The sequence below is a fragment of the Rhincodon typus genome, chromosome 11, assembly GCF_021869965.1.
Source record: "Rhincodon typus isolate 14 chromosome 11, sRhiTyp1.1, whole genome shotgun sequence".
Taxonomy (NCBI): domain Eukaryota; kingdom Metazoa; phylum Chordata; class Chondrichthyes; order Orectolobiformes; family Rhincodontidae; genus Rhincodon; species Rhincodon typus.
In genome coordinates this window covers 65,923,435-65,945,830 of record NC_063342.1, presented here as the reverse complement: position 1 = coordinate 65,945,830, position 22,396 = coordinate 65,923,435, and the positions used below count along the sequence as shown (strand labels likewise).

Here is a 22,396-nt window from a genome sequence, read left to right as displayed (position 1 = left end):
AAGGGTGGGCAGGAAAACAGGAGGAATTTATTGTACATTTTGCACCTTACTTTGCTGTTGCAGTGTGGGAAACCCAGCAGCCAATTTGTACACAGCAGGTCTAAGACACAGCAATGATATTAACTGATCATCTGCTTTCGCTATATGAGTTGGGGGAATCGATATCAGCATGTTGGTCATTGGTTCCTCTGTATTAGGACCGGAATATCAGCCTAGATGATATGTTATAGTCTGTGGAGTCAGACACATGGGCTTCTAGCTCAGAGCAGACAGTGTGCTAACCATCTGAGCAATGGTTTGTGAACCCAGCCAGTAAATTAAAGAATATATTTCACTGCTGTTGTGCAACTCCATTTGAGTGCAATCTGTCTTACCATTCATTTGAGAAGAAAACCATCAAGCGAGGAGGATTGGCAGCAGAGTGTGTGAGCTCATCTGAGCAATCAGTGACTTTATTGTGCATTAATGCGAGCTCATTCTGCCAACTGGATCAGTTGCATTTCATAATCCCCCGATCACCTCATAATGAACAATAGGAATCAAATTACTAGGAATAAAAAATGCTCTTTTGGTATTATAATAGCGAGAAAGGACTGCAACAAAGTGTGGAAATGTTTAAACTACTGGCTCTCTAAAGCCATTGTCCAGAGGGTGGAACTGCACTTGCCCAGTTCCATTCATACCCACGCAGACGAAGCTGGAGAATTCCTAGAATCATAGAATCCCTACAGTGTGGAAGCAGACCATTTGGTCCAACAATTCCACACCGCCCCTCTGAAGAGCATCCCACCCTGACCAAACCTCCTACCCTATCCCTGCAGCCCTGCATTTCCCATGGCTGACCCAATGATCCTGTACATCCCTGAACAATATGGGGAAATTTAGCATGGCCAATCCACCTAGTCTGCACATCTTTGGACTGTGGGAGGAAACTGGAGCACCCACACAGACACAGGGAGAACGTGCAAACTCCACACAGTCATAGAGTCATACACAACGGAAGCAGACCCTTCGGTCCAACCAGTCCATGCTGAACATAATCCCAAACTAAACTAGTCCCACCTGCCTGCTCCTGGCCCATATTCCTCTAAACGTTTCCTATTCAGGTACCTATCTAAATGTCTTTTAAACGTTATAATTGTTCCCACATCCACCACTTCCTCAGGAGGTTCGTTCCACACGCGAACCACCCTCTGTGTAAAAAAATTTGCCCCTCATGTCTTTTTTAAAATCTCTCTCCTCTTACCTTAAAAATGTGGCCCTAGTCTTGAAATCCCCCATCCTAGGGAAAAGATAACTACCATTAACCCTATCTATACCCCTCATTATTTTATAAACGTCTATCAGGTCGCCTCTCAACCAGTTACGCTCCAGTTAAAAAAGGCCCACCTCATCCGCTTTTCTTTATAACTCAAACATTCCATACCTGGCAACATCCTGGTAAATCTCTTCTGAACCCTCTCCAAGTTAATAATTTCCTTCCTATAGAACTGGACACAAAATTCCAGAAGAGGCCTCACGAATGTTCTGTACAACCTCAACATGACTTCCCAACTCCTATACTCAAAGGACTGAGCAATGAAGGCAAGTGTGCTAAATGACTTTTTAACCATCCTGTCTGTATGTGACGCAAACTGCAAAGAATTATGTACCTGAACTCCCAGGTCTCTGTTCTACAACACTACCCAAGGCCCTACCATGAATTGTATAAGCCCTACCCTTGTTCATTGTGCCAAAATACAATACCTCGCATTTATCCAGATTGAACTCCATCTGCCATTTTTCAGCCCATTGACCCATTTGATCAAGATCCCTTTCTAAACTTAGAAAGCCTTCTTCACTGTCTGCAATGCCATCGATTTTGGTGTCATCCGCAAACTTACTAACCATGACTTCTATATTCTCACCCAAGTCATTTATATAAATGGCAAACAGAAGAGGACCCAGAACTGATCCCTGTGGAACACCGTTCGTGACAGGCCTCCGGTCTGAAAAACAACCCTCCACTACCACCACTTTTGCCATTAAGCCAATTATGTATCCAATTGACAAGCTCACCCTGAATCCCATGTGATCTAACTTTACTAATTAGTCTATCGGATCGGAACCTTATCGAAGACTTTACTAAAATCCAAATAAACAACATCTACTGCTCTGCCATGATCAATCTTTCTGCCCGAGGCTGGAATTGAATGCAGGACTCTGTGAGGCAGCAGCACTAACCACTGAGCCACCATGACACCCCAATTCACCTCTCCATCTCCTACCATTGGCCAGTTTCTCATCCACTCATTTCTCCTTGGCAACGTTATCGAAACTCTCAATGCTAGGTTTCACATGGACACTTGAAGACATCCAGCTCTCTCTCACCACCTCCGCTTTCAAGCTCTCAACCATCTCTGACTGGCAAAGCTGCCAGTCCAACTGAGTGAACAGGAAGTTGCTCGAATTAAATGCCGCGAAGACCAGAGCTATTGTCTTCAGTTGCTGCTACCACCCCTGTTCCTGAGTTGTTTGCTTCAATCACCTCTCCCTCTCAGCTGTCGGAGATATTTCCAGAGCATTCCCAACTTTGTTTTCCTAATTATCCCCACAGGTGTCTTCTGACCTTGCCATCTTCACAACATCTTCCATCTCAGCTAATCTGCTGCTGAAACTCCTTATCACCTAGATACAATTATTCTGATATTCTCCTGGCCAGTTTCCCTCATAGCTTGACCGAAACCTTCCAGTAAAGTGCTTTGGGATGTTATATCATATTAAAGGTGCTAAATAAGTGAAAGCTGTTGTTGGTTTTCTAAGTGTTGTATTTTGAGACCACCGAGTGGGTGATCTTGAATGACACTCGGGTGGTAAACCATGAAAATGTTGCACTGTATTGGCATCCATCCCTCTGGTAATGAGATCAAAGAAAAACCTGACCCAGTCATCTAGGTGGATGCACATTTCCACAGCACTTTTCAAAGAAGGGCATGGTAGTTCTCTGAGTGTTCAAGGGGACAAAAATTCCCATACATGTTCCGAAAGCTAGAAATTCTTCGACATCCCCAGCTGCCCTGAGATTGCAGTCCTGTGCTATCTTCTTGCAGCACTGGGCTGGTTGGTACAAATGAGTGATCTGTGAACGGTAAGGAACTATTAACCATGAAAGGTAGGAACTTCAGATTCCCTTCCTTAGTGAATCAGCGCTGGCTGTACAAATACCTGACAGCTTCATGGTCACTTTTATTGATTAAAACCTTTCATTTCCACAATGCTCTGTTGCACAAAACTCAAAATTGTGAATGGACCATGTTGGGATATAAACTCACATTTTCTCAATTATTTGCCTAGACTCCCAGAGATGGAAACATGTGCAACACCTTTAATGCTACCGTGGGGACGAGGGAAAACGGCAATGGAATGAAATACATTTGACAACTCACACTCTATATTAAAATGACCATATTAGGAAATGAGGGGACACAAATTAGACTTGAAAAGATGTAAGGTTCCACCTGAAGTGATCAGAACAGACTGAGATTGCCTTTGCAGTGGTGTGATGTACATTTAGTCAATGGGGTCATTACAAAGACAGAAAACAACAAGTGAGTGGCAATGTGCTCCCTTACCTTTCAGAGATATTTTTAGCTGTCTGCAGGAAGCGAGCGTGATCAGTCTCTTTTAGTGTCTGCTCTGCTTGAGTGATGAGGGAGCCTGATCGTTCAATGCACTGCTTGCAGTTCGCGATTTGCTGGGCCAGTTTCCGCAATCGTACGACCTTTTAAGGCAAAGAGAGGAGCTCAGACCGAAGGGCATCGGGCTACTTCAACCTCCTTCAGATTTTCTACCACACACCCTCTTTTTAACTGGGTCGGGGGCGGGGGATTGGGTGGGGGGGAAATGGAGGGAGCATGAGAAATCTATTCATGCAGGGAGTTGTGATAATGTGGAAAAGTAACGCTCGCAGGGAAGGAGAGTCAACAGTAACATTCAAAAGGGATAACACAGTGTGGAGCTGGATGAATACAGCAGGCCAGGCAGCATCAGAGGAGCAGGAAAGCTGATGTCTCGGGTCGGGACCCTTCTTCAGAAACGGGTAAGGAGTAGGCGGCTCTGAAATAAATAGAGAGGAGGGGTGGGGCTGGGGAAGGTAGGTGGGGTGGTGATAGGTGAGTACAGGAAGGCAATGGTGGGGATTGGTCAGTGAGGAGGGAGGGGCAGATAGGTGGGAGAGAAGATGGACAGGTCAAGGAGGTGGGGATGAGAGGTAGGTGGGATGGTGATACGTGAGTACAGGAAGGCAAAGGTGGGGGTTGGTCAGTGAGCCTACAACCCAATTGTCTCAATGTGGACTTTACTAGCTTCAAAATCTCCCCACCCCGACCTCATCCCATGACAAACCCTCTCTCTCATCCCCATCTCCTTGACCTGTCCATCTTCTCTCCCACTTATCCACCCCTCCCACCTCACTGACCAATCCTCACCATTGCCTACCTGCACTCACCTATCACCATCCCACCTACCTTCCCCAGCCCCACCCCTCCTCTCTCTATTTATTTCAGAGACCACCCCCAACCCCCATTTCTGAAGATGGGTCCCGACCTGAAACGTCAGCTTTCCTGCTCCTGTGATGCTGCCTGGCCTGCTGTGTTCCTCTAGCTCCACACCGTGTTTTCTCTGACTCCAGCACCTGCAGTTCTTACTATATCTAACATTCAAAAGGGAATTGGATAATTATTCAAAAAGGAAAAACATCTGCAAGGTTACAGGGAGGGAGCAGGATGAATAGTTGGACAGCTTTCTCAACAGACTGGAAGTTCTCCCTCATCTAAAGCACTCTATACACCATATTTGTTTGTTCGTGCACAGCTTGAATATGGTTGAAAAATGAATTTGCAAAACTCATAATAGTGACCAGTACACACAAGTAATGTGGTATGTGAATTTCAGTACTGGGGTAATGTCAGAGAAGTAGGCCACATATGTCAAAGATTGGTGGATCATATCAAACAGCATGTCCCTCTGTCTGTTCACAACTAGCAAGATTCTAACTGTAGCCAACCAATCCACGCTTGCAAAAACTCTCAACACAATATCCAGCATGAAATGTGACTCGACAATTGGACAACATTTGCTACATAATGCTGAGTGGGTGAAGAATCATGCTGACACCCAATTTAGGATTGTCACTTGGGCTTGCATGTACAGGAAGGTACAGATATTCGTACATGGGACCTTGCCCTTTGCAGAAAGAACATAGTCAGAAGTGGAACTCCCGTGGATGAAGTTGACTTCACCTGATGAAGGAGCAGCGCTTAGAAAGCTTGTGATTCCAAATAAACCTGTTGGACTATAACCTGGTGTCGTGTGACTTATGACTTTGTCCACCTAAGTCAAACACTGACACCTCCACATCAGAAAGAGCAGACGTGTTTCACTAATCAGAGTCAACCTGCCAGGTTTATATGTTTAACCACAGCTTGGTAGCTAACAGTTAATCATTTTTTATCTTAAAAAAGTACATCTTCCTCAGAAGCCTTCTTTTGTTTTCCAGAGTTCAATGTGGGGTATTCACACTACCAAACCCCTCCACGCCCCTTAACATTAGGTAATTAATTTCAGGGAAACAAAAACAGAAGTTGCTGGAGAAACTTACCAGGTCTGGCAGCATCTGTAGAGAGAAAGCAGTTTTCATGTTTCATGTGGATTTGAAACATTAAGTCTGTGTTTCTCTTCACAGACGCTGAGTTTCTCAATCAATTTCTGTTTTTGTTTCCAATTTCCAGCATCCACAGTTCTTTGTTTTATTTTAGCACTCAAGGTGTTTGCTATTTAGGTGTGGGTGTGAGCAGATAATTGGACAGAAGTATCACAGCAACATTCACCACACTATCATCTTAAATTGATGTCCCTCCTTGTTTCCTTTTGGCTACTTTCAGAGGGGATAATAATGAGAAAGCAGACTGGTAACTGATTAAATCTTTTCCCAATGCTGTGATATGACAGCCAATTCCAGCTGTCTTACTATCAAAGTAGTCCAACACAAACTGAGGATGAAACCTGCACCTTCTTAATCCATTGATGGAATGAGATTACCCGAGTTGCTGAATACCTCTTTACAAGACCCAATTCTCGTCCAGCGAACTGTCTTAATCAGCATGTGGATGTACCTTTGCTTTTTCCTTTATGCATTAACAGGATGAGGGCGTCACTGGCCAGGCAGCATTTATTGCCCATCCCTAATTGCCCCAGAGGGCAGTTCAGAGTCAACCACATTGCTGTGGGTCTGCAGTCAGATGTAGGCCAGACCAGGTAAGGATGGCAGTTTCCTTCCCTAAGGGACATTAGTGAACCAGATGGGTTTTTCCTGACAATTGACAATGGGTTCATGGTCATCATTAGATTCTTAGTTCTAGGTATTTTATTGAATTCAAATTCCACCATCTGCCATTTCAGGATTTGAACCCAGGTCCCCAGAATGTTATCTGGGTCCCTGGATTAATAGTCCAACGACAATACCACTAGGACATCGTCTCCCTGAGGAGAAAGCTGGAGAAATACTCGACGTTCTATTGGGAAATAAGGCAGGGTAAGTGACTGAGATAACACAGTGTGGAGCTGGGGGAACACAGCAGGCCAGGCAGCATCAGAGGAGCAGAAAAGTTGACGTTTTGGGTCGAGACCTTTCTTCAGAATTCTGGCCTGCTGTATTCCTCCACCTCCACGCTGTGTTATCTCTGACTCCAGCATTGGCAGTTCTTACAATCTCAGGGTAAGTGACTGAGGTGACAGTGGGGAAGCACTTTGGGGCAAGTGATCATAATTCTAATAGTTTCATAATAGTTATGGAAAAGATAGAATTGATCAAAAAGTTAAAGTTCTACATTCGAGTAAGGCTCAATTTTGGCAGTAATAGAACAAAGAACAAAGAAAATTACAGCACAGGAACAGGCCCTTCGGCCCTCCAAGCCTGCGCCGATCCAGATCCTCTATCTAAACCTGTCACCTATTTTTCAAGGATCTGTATCCCTCTGCTCCCTGCCCATTCGTGTATCTGTCTAGATATATCTTAAATGACGCTATCGTGCCCGCCTCTACCAGCTCCGCTGGCAAAGCATTCCAGTCACCCACCACCCTCTGCATAAAGAACTTTCCACGCATATCTCCCTTAAACTTTTCCCCTCTCACCTTGAAATCGTGAGATTAGGTTAATATATAGGAACTTGCAAAAGTTGTTTAGGGGATGCTATTCACATGTAAAGGGATGGCTGGGAAGTGGGGGGCCTTTAAAAATGAGAGAACGAGAGGTCAGAGACGGTATGTTCCTGTTGGTTTTAAGGACAATGCTGGTAAATTCCAGGAGCACTAGATGACTAGAGAAATTGAGGCTCTGGTCAAAAAAAATGAAGGAAGCGTTTGTCAAATAGAGACCACTGGGATTGAGTGAATCACTAGAGAAATATAAGGCTAATAGGAGTATACTTAAGAGGGAAATCTGGAGGGCAAAAAGGGGACATGAGATAGCTTTGGCAAATAAGGTTAAGGAGAATCCAAAGAGATTCTGTAAGTACATTAAGGACATAAGAGTAACTAGGGAGAAAATAGGGCCCCTTAAAGATCAACGTGCCAGTCTATGCGTAGATCTGTAGGAAATGGGTGAGATACTAAATGAATATTTTGTGTCAGTTTCCATGAAGGGCATGGAAGCTAGGGAACTTGGGGAAATAAATAGTGATGTCTTGAAAAGAATCCACATTACAGAAGAGAAGGTATTGGAGGTCTTAAAATGCAAAAAGGTAAATAAATCCCTCGGACCTGATCAGGTGTTTCGCAGAAATTTGTGAGAAGCTAGAGAAGAGATTGCTGGGCACCTTGCTGAGATATTTGTATCATTGACAGCCATATGTGATGTGCCAGAAGCCTGGAGGTTGGCTAATGTGGTGCCATTGCTTAAGAAAAGCTATAAGGAAAAGCCAGCGAACTGTAGACTGGTGAGCCTTACGTCAGTGGTGGGTAAGTTATTGGAGGGGATTCTGAGGGACAGGATTTACATGCGTTTAGAAAGGCAAGGACTGATTAGGGATATTCAACTTGGCTTTGTGTGTGGGAAATCCTATCTCACTAACTTGTTTGAGATTTTTTTTGAAGGGGTGACAAAGAAGATTGATAAAGGTAGAGTGGTAGATATTGTCTATATGTAATCCTGCAAAGAGTTTGACAAGGTTTCCCATGGTAGACTGGTTAGTAACGTTAGATCACATGGGATCTAGGGGAAGCTAGCCAAATTGGATACAAAATTGGCTTGAAGGTAGAAGACAGAAGGTGGTGGTAGGGAGACGCTTTTTGGACTGGAGCCCTGTAACCAGTCGTGTGCCACAAGGTTCGGAGGTGGGTCCACTGTTTTCCATCATTTATATAAATGATTTGGATATAAATATAGGAGGTACGGTTAGTAAGCTTTCAGATGATACCAAAACAGATGGAATCTTGGACAGTGAAGAAGATTATCTCAGAGTACAATGGGACCTTGATCAGATGGACCAATGGGCTGAGGAGTTACAGGTGGGAGTTTAATTTAGATAAATGTGAGGTGTTGCATTTTGGTAGGGCTAACCAGTGCTAATGGTAAAGCCTTGGGGAGTGTTGCCGAATGAAGAGACCTAGGGGTGCAGTTGCTTACTTCCTTGGAAGTGGGTAGATATGGTGGTGAAGAAGATGTTTGCCTTCATGGGTCAGAACACTGAGTATAGGAGCTAGGATGTTACGTTGCTGCCGTACAGGACATTGGTGAGGCCACTTTTAGAATACTCCATACAATTCTGGTTGCCCTTCTAAAGGAAGGATGTTGTTAAACTTGAGAGGGTGCAGAAAAGATTTACATGGACTGGAGGGTTTGTGTTATAGGGAGAGGCTGAATAGGCTGGGGATGGTAATGCAGAGGGTGGTGCATGTATGGAGCGAGCTGCCAAGTGGAAGTCGTGGAGGTGGGCACAATTATAACACTTAAAATGCGTCTGGATGGATATATGAATTGGAAGGATTTAGAGGGATACGGGCCAAATGGGAATAGTTCAGTTTAGGAAACTTTGTCAGCATGGACCAGTTGGACTGAAGGGTCTGTTTCCTCGCTGTATGACTCTGTGACTCTAAGTGTGGATCTAGGAACATCAAGGGCTCTAGTATTGCATTGGTAGTGTCCCTACCTTTGGGCCAGGAGGCTTTGGCTCAAATATCACTTGTTCCAGAGATGTTTAATCACATTTGCCAAGAAGTTGATTAAAAATGTCTACACTTAGGAATGTCAGAACTGAAGTTGGTCATTCAGCCCCTCAAGCCTATTCCATCAGATTTGCTTTTGATGATGACAGTCTTCAGTAGCAATCTGTCTCTTACCTTTCCTTCCTTAATTTTTGTGCCAATGATTTGTCTTCTTTGCTGAATGATTTCAATCAATTGGTCACACTCTTCAGTTAGTTTGTCTTCTTGACGTGTTGCATTCACCTGTAAACAGACAAGACGATCTCCTTTAGTACCATCCTGAACTAGCCCAGTTCACATTATGCATCCAATAGGATTTGTCAGGCCTATTCCTGGTGGTGGAGGAATGTGATCAGATGGTTGCATGTGCAAAACAAAAGCTGCAAGAAACCTAACCAACAGCTTGCAAAGGAGCTGACTCAGAACCAGACAATCTGAAGGGTCAAGTCCCGTTCTGTTATGGTTACATGTACCAAATGTACCTCCTCTTTACCAATGTTGCTTGACCTAAAACTTTTTATTTAGGAGCCTGTAGTCTGGAACTATGGCCATTTCCAATATTATTCATAAAATAAGGAGGCTTAAGAAAAATCCAAATGACCAGTAGTGACAACGGACTTACATGAAGACTTGCGATCTCGACAGCCTTAAATGCATTGTTTCCAATCTACTGCCTTGCGCATCGTCTCTCCTCTTCCAACACCGAATCTACGTCTTCAGCCACATAAGCCCCATGGTCTAGAAATCCCTCCCTAAATGCCTCAGCGGCCTCTCCCACTATACTTAGTCTCCCCAACCATGACTCTTTTTTCCAAAAAATTAGTTCTGCAAAGTGCCTTTGAAATATTCACCAATGTTAAAAGGTACAACATGAATATATTTTTTTCTTAAATGGAGTACAGTGTGCAAAACTGATTGAAAACTTTAAATATTTTCTTTTATACTTTGATCCAGAAGATTGAAATGAAGCTGAATTTACTACTGAGTGAGTGATGGTCTTTGAGGAGGTGAAGGTGCTGTGCTAATGTTATAAGACAGACTAGTAACCCAGATACCCAGGCTAATGTCCCGAGCACAAGGTTAAAGCCCCAACACAGCCAGGGGATCAACCCTGGTTTGATGGGAAGTGCAGGAGGGCATGTCAGGAACAGTACCTGGTATACCTAAAACTGAGGTGTCAACCTGGCGAAGCAACAATACAGGACTAGTTGCATGCCAAACAGCATAAGCAGCAAATGAGAGGCAGAGCTAAGCAATCCCAGAACCAACAGATCAGATCCAAGCTCTGTAGTCCTGCCACATCCAGTGGTGAACAGTGGCGGACAATTAAATAATTTGTGGAGCAGGAGGCTCCACAAATATCCCCATCCTCAATGATGGGGACATCCTGCACATCAGTGCAAAAGATAAGGCTGAAGTTACAAAGGAGGATGGTTGACGCTGTTTGAGGTCAGTCATCCTAGCCCCATGTCATCTCTGTTTAAGCAACTTGTTTGGAGGCGTTATTACACACCTTTGGACCAGGTGGGTATTAAACCTGGGCAGTTGTTCAGGATAAGGCCCTGGGATCAACCATCATCAGCTGCTTCATCACTGACCTTCCATCCAGCATAAGGTCAGAAGTGGGGATGTTCGTTGTGGATTGCACAATGTTCAGCATCATTCGCGACTCCTCAGATTCTGAAGCAGTTTATGTTCAAATGCAGTACATCCTGGATGATATCCAGGCTTGGGCTGATAAATTGAAAGCAACATTCGCACTACACAAGTGCCAGGCAATGTCCATCTCCAATAAAGGAAAATATAATCATTGCCCCTTGATATTCAATAGCATTGCCATCACTCAATCTCCCATTACCAACATCCTGGGGGTTAACATTGACCAGAAACTGAACTGGACCAGTCATATAAATACATGGTTACAACAGCAACTCAGCGTCTCACCTCCTGACTCCGCTACAAGCGATAATGCAAGACTGGAATGAAATACTTCCCACTTGCCTGGATGAGTGCAACTCTGATAACATTCAAGTCACTCAGCGCCATGCTGGACATAGTAACCCACTTGATTGACATCTCAACCACCAACTTAAATATTTACCATTTCATACAGCAGCCACAGTGTGTACCATCCACAAGATGCTCTACAGTAACTCATTAAAGATTGATTACCACCAACTTCTGTGATCTCTATTAGCTAGTACTATGCACCAGACCAGACCACCTCAAAATATATTAAGAAAGTAGCCTATTCCCGAACGTTTTCTTATTTTAAAGGTAAATGTGAGGTGCCGTGTTCCAGATGCAATTTGATTAGTCAAACTACTTGACGTTAGGCAAAACACAATTTATTCAAACACTATAGTTAAAATACAACAAAAGAAAGAACGGCTTGGAATAACTTAACTCTATTGGAAAACTTAACAGAATAATAGACACAGTAATTAACTGTTTCAATATAGTAGCATTCCATAAACTCACCCCCTGGCAAAAAGGCAAATTCAGAAATCAGATTTTCTCACATGTAGCACCCGCAGTAGGAAGAGAAATCTCAGCTTCTAGCTGTAACCGGGAGAGGAGGAATAACAGCTTCTACTTCAAGACTGCAGCAGCTTCCAGAATGTACAAGCTAAAAAAATAGTAGGAATCCTGCTCTGTGAGAGATGGTTACACCAATCCAGGCTGTTTCTATGGTTCTAGAGACCCTTCTGAGGAAGGGTCAGAAGGGGTTGATCAGGAGGATCTGTTCTGAGGAAGGGTTGCTGCACCTGAAATATTAACTCTGATTTCTCTCCACAGATGCTGCCAAACCTGCTGTGTTTTTGCAGCAATTTCTGTTTTCATTGCCTATATAGTGTGTGTTTATCTGTACATGGTGGACAAACTTATCTTCAGTTTAGAAATTATGATCTTACCAAATTATTTACTCTGAGCGTCTTTAAATTCAATGTTATTTACTGGATGAATATTGCTTAGTCTTATTAACATTGCAGCAACGACATTTCTAGAACGTTGCTCCTTTAGTTTAAGGATGGTGTAGACCACATTCACCACCGAAAATTCTCCGTAAACTCGTTTCTAAAAAAAACTCCTGCACTGATGTGGAGTAGTTATTTTCTTGTCTGAAAAAAAATGAATGACAACTTTCCCTTTTGATCTGGAGGTTAAATCCTTTTCCATGTTCCCTTCAGGTGTCCTGTGAATCGATAATTCATGAAGACTGACGTGAAGCTAATGCAACTGATGGATAAAAGTAGCTATGAGCAAACTGATTCCATGAACTGAAAACAAATAAACAGAGGAGATCTTCCTGCACAAAAGGCTGATTAGATAAGGTAGTTGCTATGGTGACCTGTAACCAAGTAGTCCAGGCTGCCCCTGTCTATTTGTGCAGGCACACTAACATTTTCCTATGCTTCTGGCCCTTAAAGATGCCCTCCTCAAGGAAAGATATAAGGGTGAAGGGGGAAAATTGCAAACCTCAGTGTGAAAATAACTTTGTTTGCACAGTTACCTGGTATCCCAGTTCCTCTGGAATCTGATCTTCAACAACGTAAACCGAGAGTTCTCACAGCACCGACAAAGGTGTACAAATACAGCTGCTTGACTGATCCTTAATAGACTCTCTCACGTAAAGCAGGCCCCACTCACTCAGTATGGAGAAAGTGAGAATGGAATGGTTCATTGACAAAATGATGAACCCTCCCATTCTTGACACCTTAACGTGGCTTCATACTTTGAAGATTGCTCCGTCACAAAGATGTGTCAAGGTTTAGAGAGTGGCAGGGAGAATAGTTCAAATGCATTCAATCCCCTACACCCCACACAACAGGAAAAACATAAGGCATCTCTGTTCGGCATAATGAATAGTTTCCACAGCACTAGAGGGAATATCTGCCATTTGGTCCAAGAATAACATACTCCACCTTTAACTCATAAAGACAATTATGCTTGAGCACAGTGAGATGTCAGCAACCTCAGTGGATCTCATCCAACAATAACACTCCAAATACAACACTGCCTTCCCTTTCTCTAATTAACAGGCTTCTCGAGGAACTTGACAGTGGAGAGCGTCCCTCCAGGGTTAATACTGACAGAGTCACTTCTGCAATGATAAGCCAACTGCAATTCTTATCACTGTCCCTAGGAGGCTATTCAGAAAGAGCTTTTGGGCTGGTGCTGAGCATTGATGGTTAAGTTATTAAAGTTGATCGCCTGTCAGGTAGTGTTAGTACAACTTCTGCTGAGGCCCAAGCTGTAATTAGGCTAGGAGTAGAGACTGGTCAAGGCTCATTGTAAAACATGAAATATAATTGAGCCCATTTTCTCACTTGACTGCCTCCATCATGCACCCATCATTCACAAAGATACTCACACAGAGGGAATGGGTAGCTTCAAGGTAACAGCGTAACATACAAATACAGATCAAAAGGAGGATGTGCGTGGTCTTGCTGTCACTACTCTAGTGTTCTCCTGGCTAGCTGTCCTCCCTCCACACTCTGCAAACCTGACCTCATCTAAAATTCCGCGCTCTCTATTTTAATCAAATCCCTTTCTGCCATCATTTCTCTGTTTCTGAAGTACATTGACTCCCAGTCTGGAAGTGCCTTAAATTCAAAATCCTTACCCTTGTATATCACTGCTCCATACTCTCTTCAGCCTCCTTCAGGTCTACAACTCTCCAAGATATCCACACTTTTCCAATTGTAAACCTTATTGCATTTTTTCTTCAACCATTAGCAGCTACACTGTCCAAGCCTTAAAACCTCTTCCTTCAGCTGAGCTTTTGGTCATCTGCCCTCAGTGTCAAATTCTCAGGGTCATAAAGGCATAGAGATCTACAGCTCAGAAAAAGATCCTTTGGCTCATCACTTCCGTGCCAGTCAAAAACAACCACCTAACTATTCTAATCCCATTTTCCAACACTTGGCCCATAGCCTTGCATACCATCGCAAGTGCAAATCTAACTACTACTTAAATGTTATGAGGGAATCTGTGTCTACCAGCATTACAAACAGAGAGTTTCAGATTTCCACTAGCCACTGGGTGAAAAAATTTTCCTCGCATTTCCTCTAAACTTTCTGTCCCTCACTTTAAATTAATGCCCCCAGTCACTTATCGCTCCATCGAGGGGAAAAAGTTTCTGCCGTTCTACCCAATCTATGCCCTTCAAAATTTTAAATGTTTCTGTCATGTCCCCTTTCCATCTTCTCTGCGTGAAGGAAAGAAACCCTTGTCTGTCCAATCTCTCTCCATAAATAAAACTCTCCAGTCTAGGCAACATGCTGTTAAACCTCCTCTCCAACCTCTCCAGTGCTCTCACATCCCTCCTATAATGCAGATTCCAGAACTATACACAATACTCTAGCTGTGTGCCAAACTACATTTTATACAGTCCCAGCATAACCTCCCTGCTCTTAAACTCTATGTCTTGGCTAACAATGTATCTCAAATGGTTTCTTAACCACTTTATTGACTTGCCTCGCTCCCTTAACGGATGGGTGCACATGCACACCAAGGCTCCTCTGATCCTCAGTGCCTCCCAGGGTCCTACCATTCACCATGTATTCCCTTGCCTTGTTTGTCCAGCCTCAGTGTATCACCTCACACTTATTCAATTTGAATTCCCTTTGCCACTGATTAGTCCATCTAAAGAGCCTAGCTACACCATCCTGTAATCTCAGGTTATCCTCCTCCCTAGTTACCACCCCAACAATTTTTGTATCCTCTGTGAACTTACAGATCAGCCCTTTTACATTCAAGTCCACTTCATTTATATTAGCCACAAATAGTAAGGGTCCCAACACTGACCCCTCTGGATTCTACTGGACACAGACTTCCAGTCAGAAAAAGTGCTCCTCAAGCATCACTATCTGCTTCTTGCTACTCAGCCAATGGTGGATCCAATTTGCCAAATTTCATTGGATCCCATGGACTCTTACCTTTGCTATAAGTCTGTCATGTGGGACATTATCAGGTACCTTGTTGAAGTCTAAGTAGACTACATCAAACACAAGGCCCTCACCTACACTGCTGGTCACCTCTCTGAAAAATTCAATCAAGCTGGTCAGACATGACCTCCCTTTAACAAAACCATGTCTCCTGTTATGGATTAATGTCTGCGCCTCCAAATGCAGATTAGTTCTGTCCTTGAGGATTGCTCCCAAGTTTCCCCAACACCAAGGTTAGACTGACCAGCCTGTAGTTTCCTGGTTTATCCCCTGTTCCATCTTGAATAATGGTAGCACATTGGCTGTCCTCCAGTACCCTGGCACCTCTCCTGTGGCTAGAGAGAAATTGAAAATTATTGCCAGCATACCTGTTTTTTCCTCCCTTGCCTCACTCAACAGCCTGGGCTATGTTTCATCCAGCATTGGTGATTTATCTAGTTTTAAGCCTGCCAGACCACTCAGAACCTCCTCTCTGTCTATGTGAATTTCTTTAATAATATCACAGTCCTTCTCCCTAATTTCTATACCCATAACATCTCTCTCACCAGTGAATACTCATTTAGAACCCAAATACATTCTCTGCCTCCTTGCACAAATTACTGCTGTCACTTCGTTATCCTTTTACCTCTAACGTATCTGTAAAGCAATGTAGAATTTTCCTTTTCTTTATCTGCCAGTATCCTTTCATATCCCATTTAGCCATTCTCCCTTCTAAGTTCCATCTTGCATTTTCTGTACTCCTCTAGGGCTTTTACTGTTTTGAGCCCTTGATATCAGCCTTAAGCCTTTTCTCGTAATCCAATGCTATATATCACTTGATATCTAGGTTCCCAGGATTTGATGGCCCTGCCCTTTTTTTCCCTTTATTGGAACTCTTTTTTTATATATATATAGAATCTCTACAGCATGGAAACAGGCCATTTGGCCCAACAAGCCCACACCAACCTTCTGAAAAGCATCCCACCCAGACCCATCCCTCTACCTTATCCCTGTAATCTTGCATTTCCCATGGCTCACGCACCTAACCTACACATCCCTGAACACAATGGGCAATTTAGCATGGCCAATCCACCCTAATTTGCACATCTTTGGACTGCGGGAGGAAACCAGAGCACCCGGAGGAAACCCGCACAGACACGGGGAGAAAGTGCAAACTCCACACAGATAGTCGCCCGAGGGTGGAATCGAACCTGGGTCCTTGGCGCTGTGAGGCAACATTGCTAACTGTTGAGCCACCATGCTGCCCCTAGTCCAGTACTCTCTCTATTTCCTTCTTAAATGCATCTGACTGCTCTGAGACAGATTTACCTGAAAGGAAGTATATACTCCAAGTCAACTCTGTCTAAATCATATCTAATCTTATTAAAATCAGTCTTTCTCCAGTTGAGAAATTTGATTTCAGGCCCATCTTCATCCTTTTCCATAACAACCTTGAATTTAATGGAGTTACGATTGCTGTTTTGCTTCATTACCTAACATTAATTCCTGGACCTCACCCTCTGGTAGGGCCTTCTGTGAACTGGTTTAAAGAGCTGCCATGGATGCATTTCAAGAATTCCATTCCCTTCAAGCCTTTTAAGCAACGACTACCCTAGTTGAAATCCCCTACTCTCGTGACCCTATTACTTGTATACTTCCTTGAAATTTGACTACTAATCTGCTTTTCTATTTCTCTCAGACTGTTAGGGGATCTATAATACACTTCCAACGTTGTGATTGCTCCTTTTTGGTTTTTCAGTTCTATCCATATGACTAAATTTAAGGAGCCTTCTCAGATGTCATCTCTCCTTACTGCTGTAGTAAATTCCTTGGACAAAATTGTGACCCTCCTCCTCTTTTACCTCCATTCCTGTCTCGCTTGAACACTCTGTAGCCTGGAATATTGAGCTGCAAATCCTGATAATCCTTAACCAAGTCTCAGTGACTGCAATGACATCAAGGCTGCATTTGATCAAGTGTGGCATCAAGGAGCCCTGGCAAAACTGGAATCAATGGGTATCAGGGAGCAAACTCTCCACTGGTTTTGGAGTCATTCCTGGCACATGGGAAGATGGTTGTGGTTGTTGGAGGTAAGTCATCTCAGTTCCAGGACATCTCTGCAGGAGTTCCTCAGGGTAGTGACCTAGACCCAACCATCTTTAGAGATAGTAGGAACTGCAGATGCTGGAGAACCTGCGATAACAAGGTGTAGAGCTGGATGAACACAGCAGGCCAAGCAGCATCATAGGAACAGGAAGGCTGACATTTCGGCCTAGACCAACCAACCATCTTTAGTTGCTTTATCAACGACCTTCCCTCCAAGATAAGGTCAGAAGTGGGGATGTTGGACGATGATTGCACAATGTTCAGCACCATTTGTGGCTCCTCAGACACTGAAGCAGTCCATGTTCAAATGCAACAAGATCTGGACAATATGCAGGCTTGGGCTGACAACTGGCAACTGACATTTGCACCACACAAATGCCAGGCAATGACCATCTCCAATAAGAGACAATCTAACCACCAACCCTTGACATTCAATGGCATTACCATCACTGAATCTCTCACTATCAACATCCTGGGAGACACCATTGACCAAAAATTCAACTGAGTTGGCCACATAAGTACACAGGCTACAAGAGTAGGTTAGAGGCTAGGAATATTGCGGTGAGTAACTAACCTCCTGACTTCGCAAAGCCTATCCACCATTTACAAGGCACAAGTCAGGAATGTGATGGAGTACTCCCCACTTCCCTGGATGGATGCAGATTACTACCTTTGGTGTTCTGAAGAAGGGTCAGTGGACCTGAAACATTAACTCTGCTTTCTCTCCACAGATGCTGACAGGCCTGAGTTTCTCCAGCAATTTCTGTGTTTTTTTTAAACTTTTTGGGTCCTATTCTTTAATCTATTTCCTAGTTCCCCAAATTTTGCTTTCAGGGCCTCATTTTCTTTTTCCTATCTATGTCATTAACGCCAATATGTCCCACAAAGTTTGTCTGTTTGCTTTCCCCCTTAGGTATGCCCTGCAGCCATTGTGTGGTGTCCCTGACTCTGGAACTTACTGTCCTAGAGCTTGTTTTGTGGCTGTAGAAACGCCTGTCTGTTCCCCTCACAATTGAATCTCCTACCACTATAACTCTGCTGTTCTTTCTCCTCCCCACTTGTGTAGCAGACCCACCCACGGTGTCATGAAATTAGATGCATCTGCTTTCCCCTGCACAGTCATCTCCCCCAATTGTATCCAAAATGGCATATATTGTTAGAAAAGGGACTGGTTATCAGGGACTCCTGTGCTATCTGTCTACTTCTACTCTGCCTGGTGATTCCCCATGCCTTTCTGCATTCATTCGTGGGATGAGGGAGCCGCTGGCTCGGCAGCATTTATTGCCCATCCCTAATTGCCCAGAGGGCAGTTAAGAGTCAACCACATTGCTGTGGGTCTGGAGTCACATGTAGGCCAGACCAGGTATGGAAGGCAGTTTCCTTCCCTAAAGGGCATTAGTGAACCAGATGGGTTTTTCCTGACAATCAACAATGGATTTACAGTCATCATTAGATTCTTAATTCCAGATATTTTTATTGAATTCAAATTCCACCATCTGCCATGGTGGGATTCGAACCTGTGTCCCCAGAACATTATCTGAGTCTCTGGATTAACAGTCCAGCGATAATACCTCTAGGCCATTGCCTCCCTGAGGAGTTTCGCCCGTTCAGTTTGTACCTGCAGCATGACCACCTCACTGAACATACTAACCACCACGTACTCAGCACTGCGGATACCCCACAAAGACTTCACCTGCAGCTCTGAAATGTTGTTCACTAGTAGCTGCAGCTGGATACATGTCCTGTACACGTGGTCACCAGGAATAACTCAAACTTCCATGATTTACCACATAACACAGGAGGAGCATGTCACAGGTGTGAGCTCTGCTACCGTGACTTCTTTTAAGCCCTAGTAACTCCTTTCAAAAAAAAATTCCTTTGTAAAAATACTGTAAACTAACTTCCTTTATGCTAACTGTACTACCTTTACCCTACTTTGCCTACTTATATTCCTTCATTATACTGGCCCCGGCTTTCGCTTAATCCTGTTGTTTCACAGTTAATTGCTTCTTCCTAAAAAAAAACACTATTTTTTTAAAATCACAAATTCTGTTTTATCATGTGCCTCTGAAGCAGCTTTGGGCACACTATTCTGCTAAAGGCACTAGATAAATGCAAGGTGTTGTTCTTTTCATTCAGAAGCAGTCGAAAAGTTTTCTGTGGGCTCAACTGAACAACATTGCCAGGTTGCAGCAAAGTGCTACATGAATGATTTCCTGAGATCAAAGTCACTGCAGTAATGCCCAGCCAGATGTGATCATCTTGCTGCCAAGAAGGGTCAGTAATGGTGCACATCTGGCCACCAATTATGGGATAGCTGCAGGAAGAAGTGCTGGAAAAGTGGCACAGTGGTTAGCACTGCTGCCTCACAGCACCAGGGACCCAGCTTTGATTCTACCCTCGGGTGACTGTCTGTGTGGAGTTTGCACATTCTCCCCATGTCTGCGTGGGTTTCGTCCCACAGTCCAAAGATGTGCAGGCTAGGTGGATTGGCCATGCTGAATTGCCCGTAGTGTTCAGGGATGTGTAGCTTAGATGGTCTATAGGGCGATGGGTCTGGGTGGGATGCTCCGAGGTTCGGTGTGGACTTGTTGGGCCGAAGGGCCTGTATCCAGGCTGTAGGGATTCTATGGTTAAAAAAAACCCATCAATCCAGTACTGTAAAGCCCACTGTCAGAATTTTCAGATCCACAAAGCAGTGAACTTTAAAGTTACTGAACGATCAAATCAGCAAAGGAATTGTAGGGACCTTCCACTCAAGGACTGCTGAGTTGCTCATAGAGAAAGCCAGTGTGGACACACCCAGCTGAATGGCCTCCTTCCACGCGTTCACCATTCTATAACTTATATTGCTTTTTCAATCATCTGGTACTGGGTGATGTTTCTGTCTCTGCTGGCTGGGATTGTTCAGAGCTACCCCTGATTTGTACTCACAGAGTGTATGTTCACCTCTGTTATCTCCTGTCTCAGCTTATCCGAAACCCTCACGCACGTCGCTGGCACTGCACAATTTATGATTTTTGGACAACCTCCTATGTATTTGAGGTTCATTCTGACTCCGCTTTCCCTGTCCCTAACCTCACCAAATCCCGTTCAGCTGACTGAACAGCAGGGAGTGCCAAGGGGAGTGCTAGGGTGGGGGAGAGAAAGGGGAAATTTCCAGGGCTGAGGGAGGAAGCCTCTAGAGCTCATGGTATGGTTACAGCTGCTGTGTTCACCTCTACTGGGGCCACTCAATCCAGTTAAGTCTCCAGCTCAAGACTAGCTGACAGACCTGAAAAGTGAACCCTGTCTCTCCACGGATCCATCCAAATCTGCTGAGCATTGCGAGCCCTTTCTGTTTCTACTTCAGATGTTCAACATCTGCAGTAGTTTGCTTATGCTTCCTCAAGGTTTCCTGCCTGCAATGATTAACAAGAGCTTCCACCTCATCCATTTAATTCATAGAGCTAATGTTTGATCTCTTTTGTCACTGGCAAACTACAACAATGCTTAAATTGTATTCCTACTTTTGTTTCTGAAGCCTTGATGCTCATTTCTTTGGCTGTTTGACAGAGGAGAAAATTAAAGTACACTTTTTGTGACACTTAGCAGACCCTTTGCAAGATGTTACTGTCTCAGATTACAACTGGACCCCAAAGACGCTCCAAACATCTGTGTTGCACATTACTTTAGACATTTGTTTTTTGAAAAAAAAAGGAACTACAACAAAGCTGTGCTAGTCTGCTGGATCTCACATTAATCCTCAACAGTGTCTGGTCAAGGGCATAAAGAATTTTCAAACCCAGGCCAATATATTGACCAATGCTGCGTGTAACCTGTGTTTGAGATATTTTATGCAGTCACTTCTGAAGCGGATGGAAAGGAATTAGGCTTCAAATCTCAAACGAATGGTAGCAAAATTTCTTTTACTCCTGGTGTCACTCTCAAATGATAGCATGTGGCACCGAGCTGCTCTGTTGGATATAATGTGAGTGAGTTTTGGTGTTGATAGCTTGTGCATTCCAAAGGAAGGCTGGGATTGATTAAAACATGCTGGGGAATATTTTCATTGTAATGTCCTGTTTAATGTATATAAAGTTACGGTAAAAATTCAGTGCTGCTCACAACAATTCTGCAGGCCAGAGAAAGCATCTTGCCCCTTGTTTAACATCGTCTCCTCCAAGCATCTTGCTCCTTGTTTAACATCGTCTCCTCCAAGCATCTTGCTTCCCACCGTAATATTCCTCTGGCAGCCGTCTCCCCACTTTCTGCCTTTTCTCAAGTTTACCCTTTCTCTACTCCTGGAGGCTCACTGAGGTTACAGCAGCCCCAGGGAGGTAGTATCTGAGTGGCCCAGGTTTTTGTTTTATTCATTTAAAAGTCTTTACATATGTACATTGACACAAAAGCAGCTTGGTTCTGCAGAGTTGCATATCCATGCAGCCCAGCATTCTCAGATGAGTGAGAGGCAGAAACAACTCCAGCGTGGGGCAAGCAGAGCAACAGGACTAGAGGGTCTTGTCTCCACCTTTTACTGGAAAACTCTGAATGGGGATGAGACTGGGGGGCTCTCTTGTGGGTAACTGTTTGGAAGCGACAGGGGGAGACAATGCAACTGGCAGAAAATCCGATAGAAAACTGCAGCAGGACAAACAACACATGCAAATGGTAAACGATTCAAAATTGTGTGAGTGGGAAGTGGCGCAGCCCCGAAGATTCAACATTTGATGTAATGGGTTGGTGTCACATGTTCAATATATGACAGTCTGAAGCTTGTAATTTTTACTATCTGCGTCACAGGATGTTATTGGATTAAAGAAGGCTCTTTGTCATTCACAAAATGCTAAATCCCTCTTTAATTCCTGGGCTGAGAGACACTCCCCAACTGGAATCCTTAGCTATACTCACTTTAGCCCTGGTTAGGCTTCCCTGCTGGTTTACTGATTATTAATTTACTCCTTCAGTGATTACACTGACTGAATGTTACCTTTGCCTGGTCTTCAAATCAAACTCTATCCATCTCCTGGCTCCCAAACTTGACTTTGGTAACAGGCTGTTACAGAGATAGTAGGAACTGCAGATGCTGGAGAATCTGAGATAACAAGGTGTAGAGCTGGATGAACACAGCAGGCCAAGCA

General features: G+C 43.8%; 1 protein-coding gene across 1 annotated transcript in view; it reads right to left on the bottom strand.

Annotated features, from left to right (window-relative positions):
- The window catches only part of LOC109937609 (E3 ubiquitin-protein ligase Midline-1-like), a 313,576-nt gene that overhangs the window by 30,057 nt on the left and 261,123 nt on the right, over window positions 1–22,396 (bottom strand). Inside the window, exons 5-6 of the mRNA XM_048602529.1 lie at window positions 9,376–9,483; window positions 3,612–3,760 (exon numbers count right to left, since the gene is read on the bottom strand). Coding sequence (XP_048458486.1) covers window positions 3,612–3,760; window positions 9,376–9,483 — 257 coding nt within the window. The remainder of the gene's footprint in view (window positions 1–3,611; window positions 3,761–9,375; window positions 9,484–22,396) is intronic.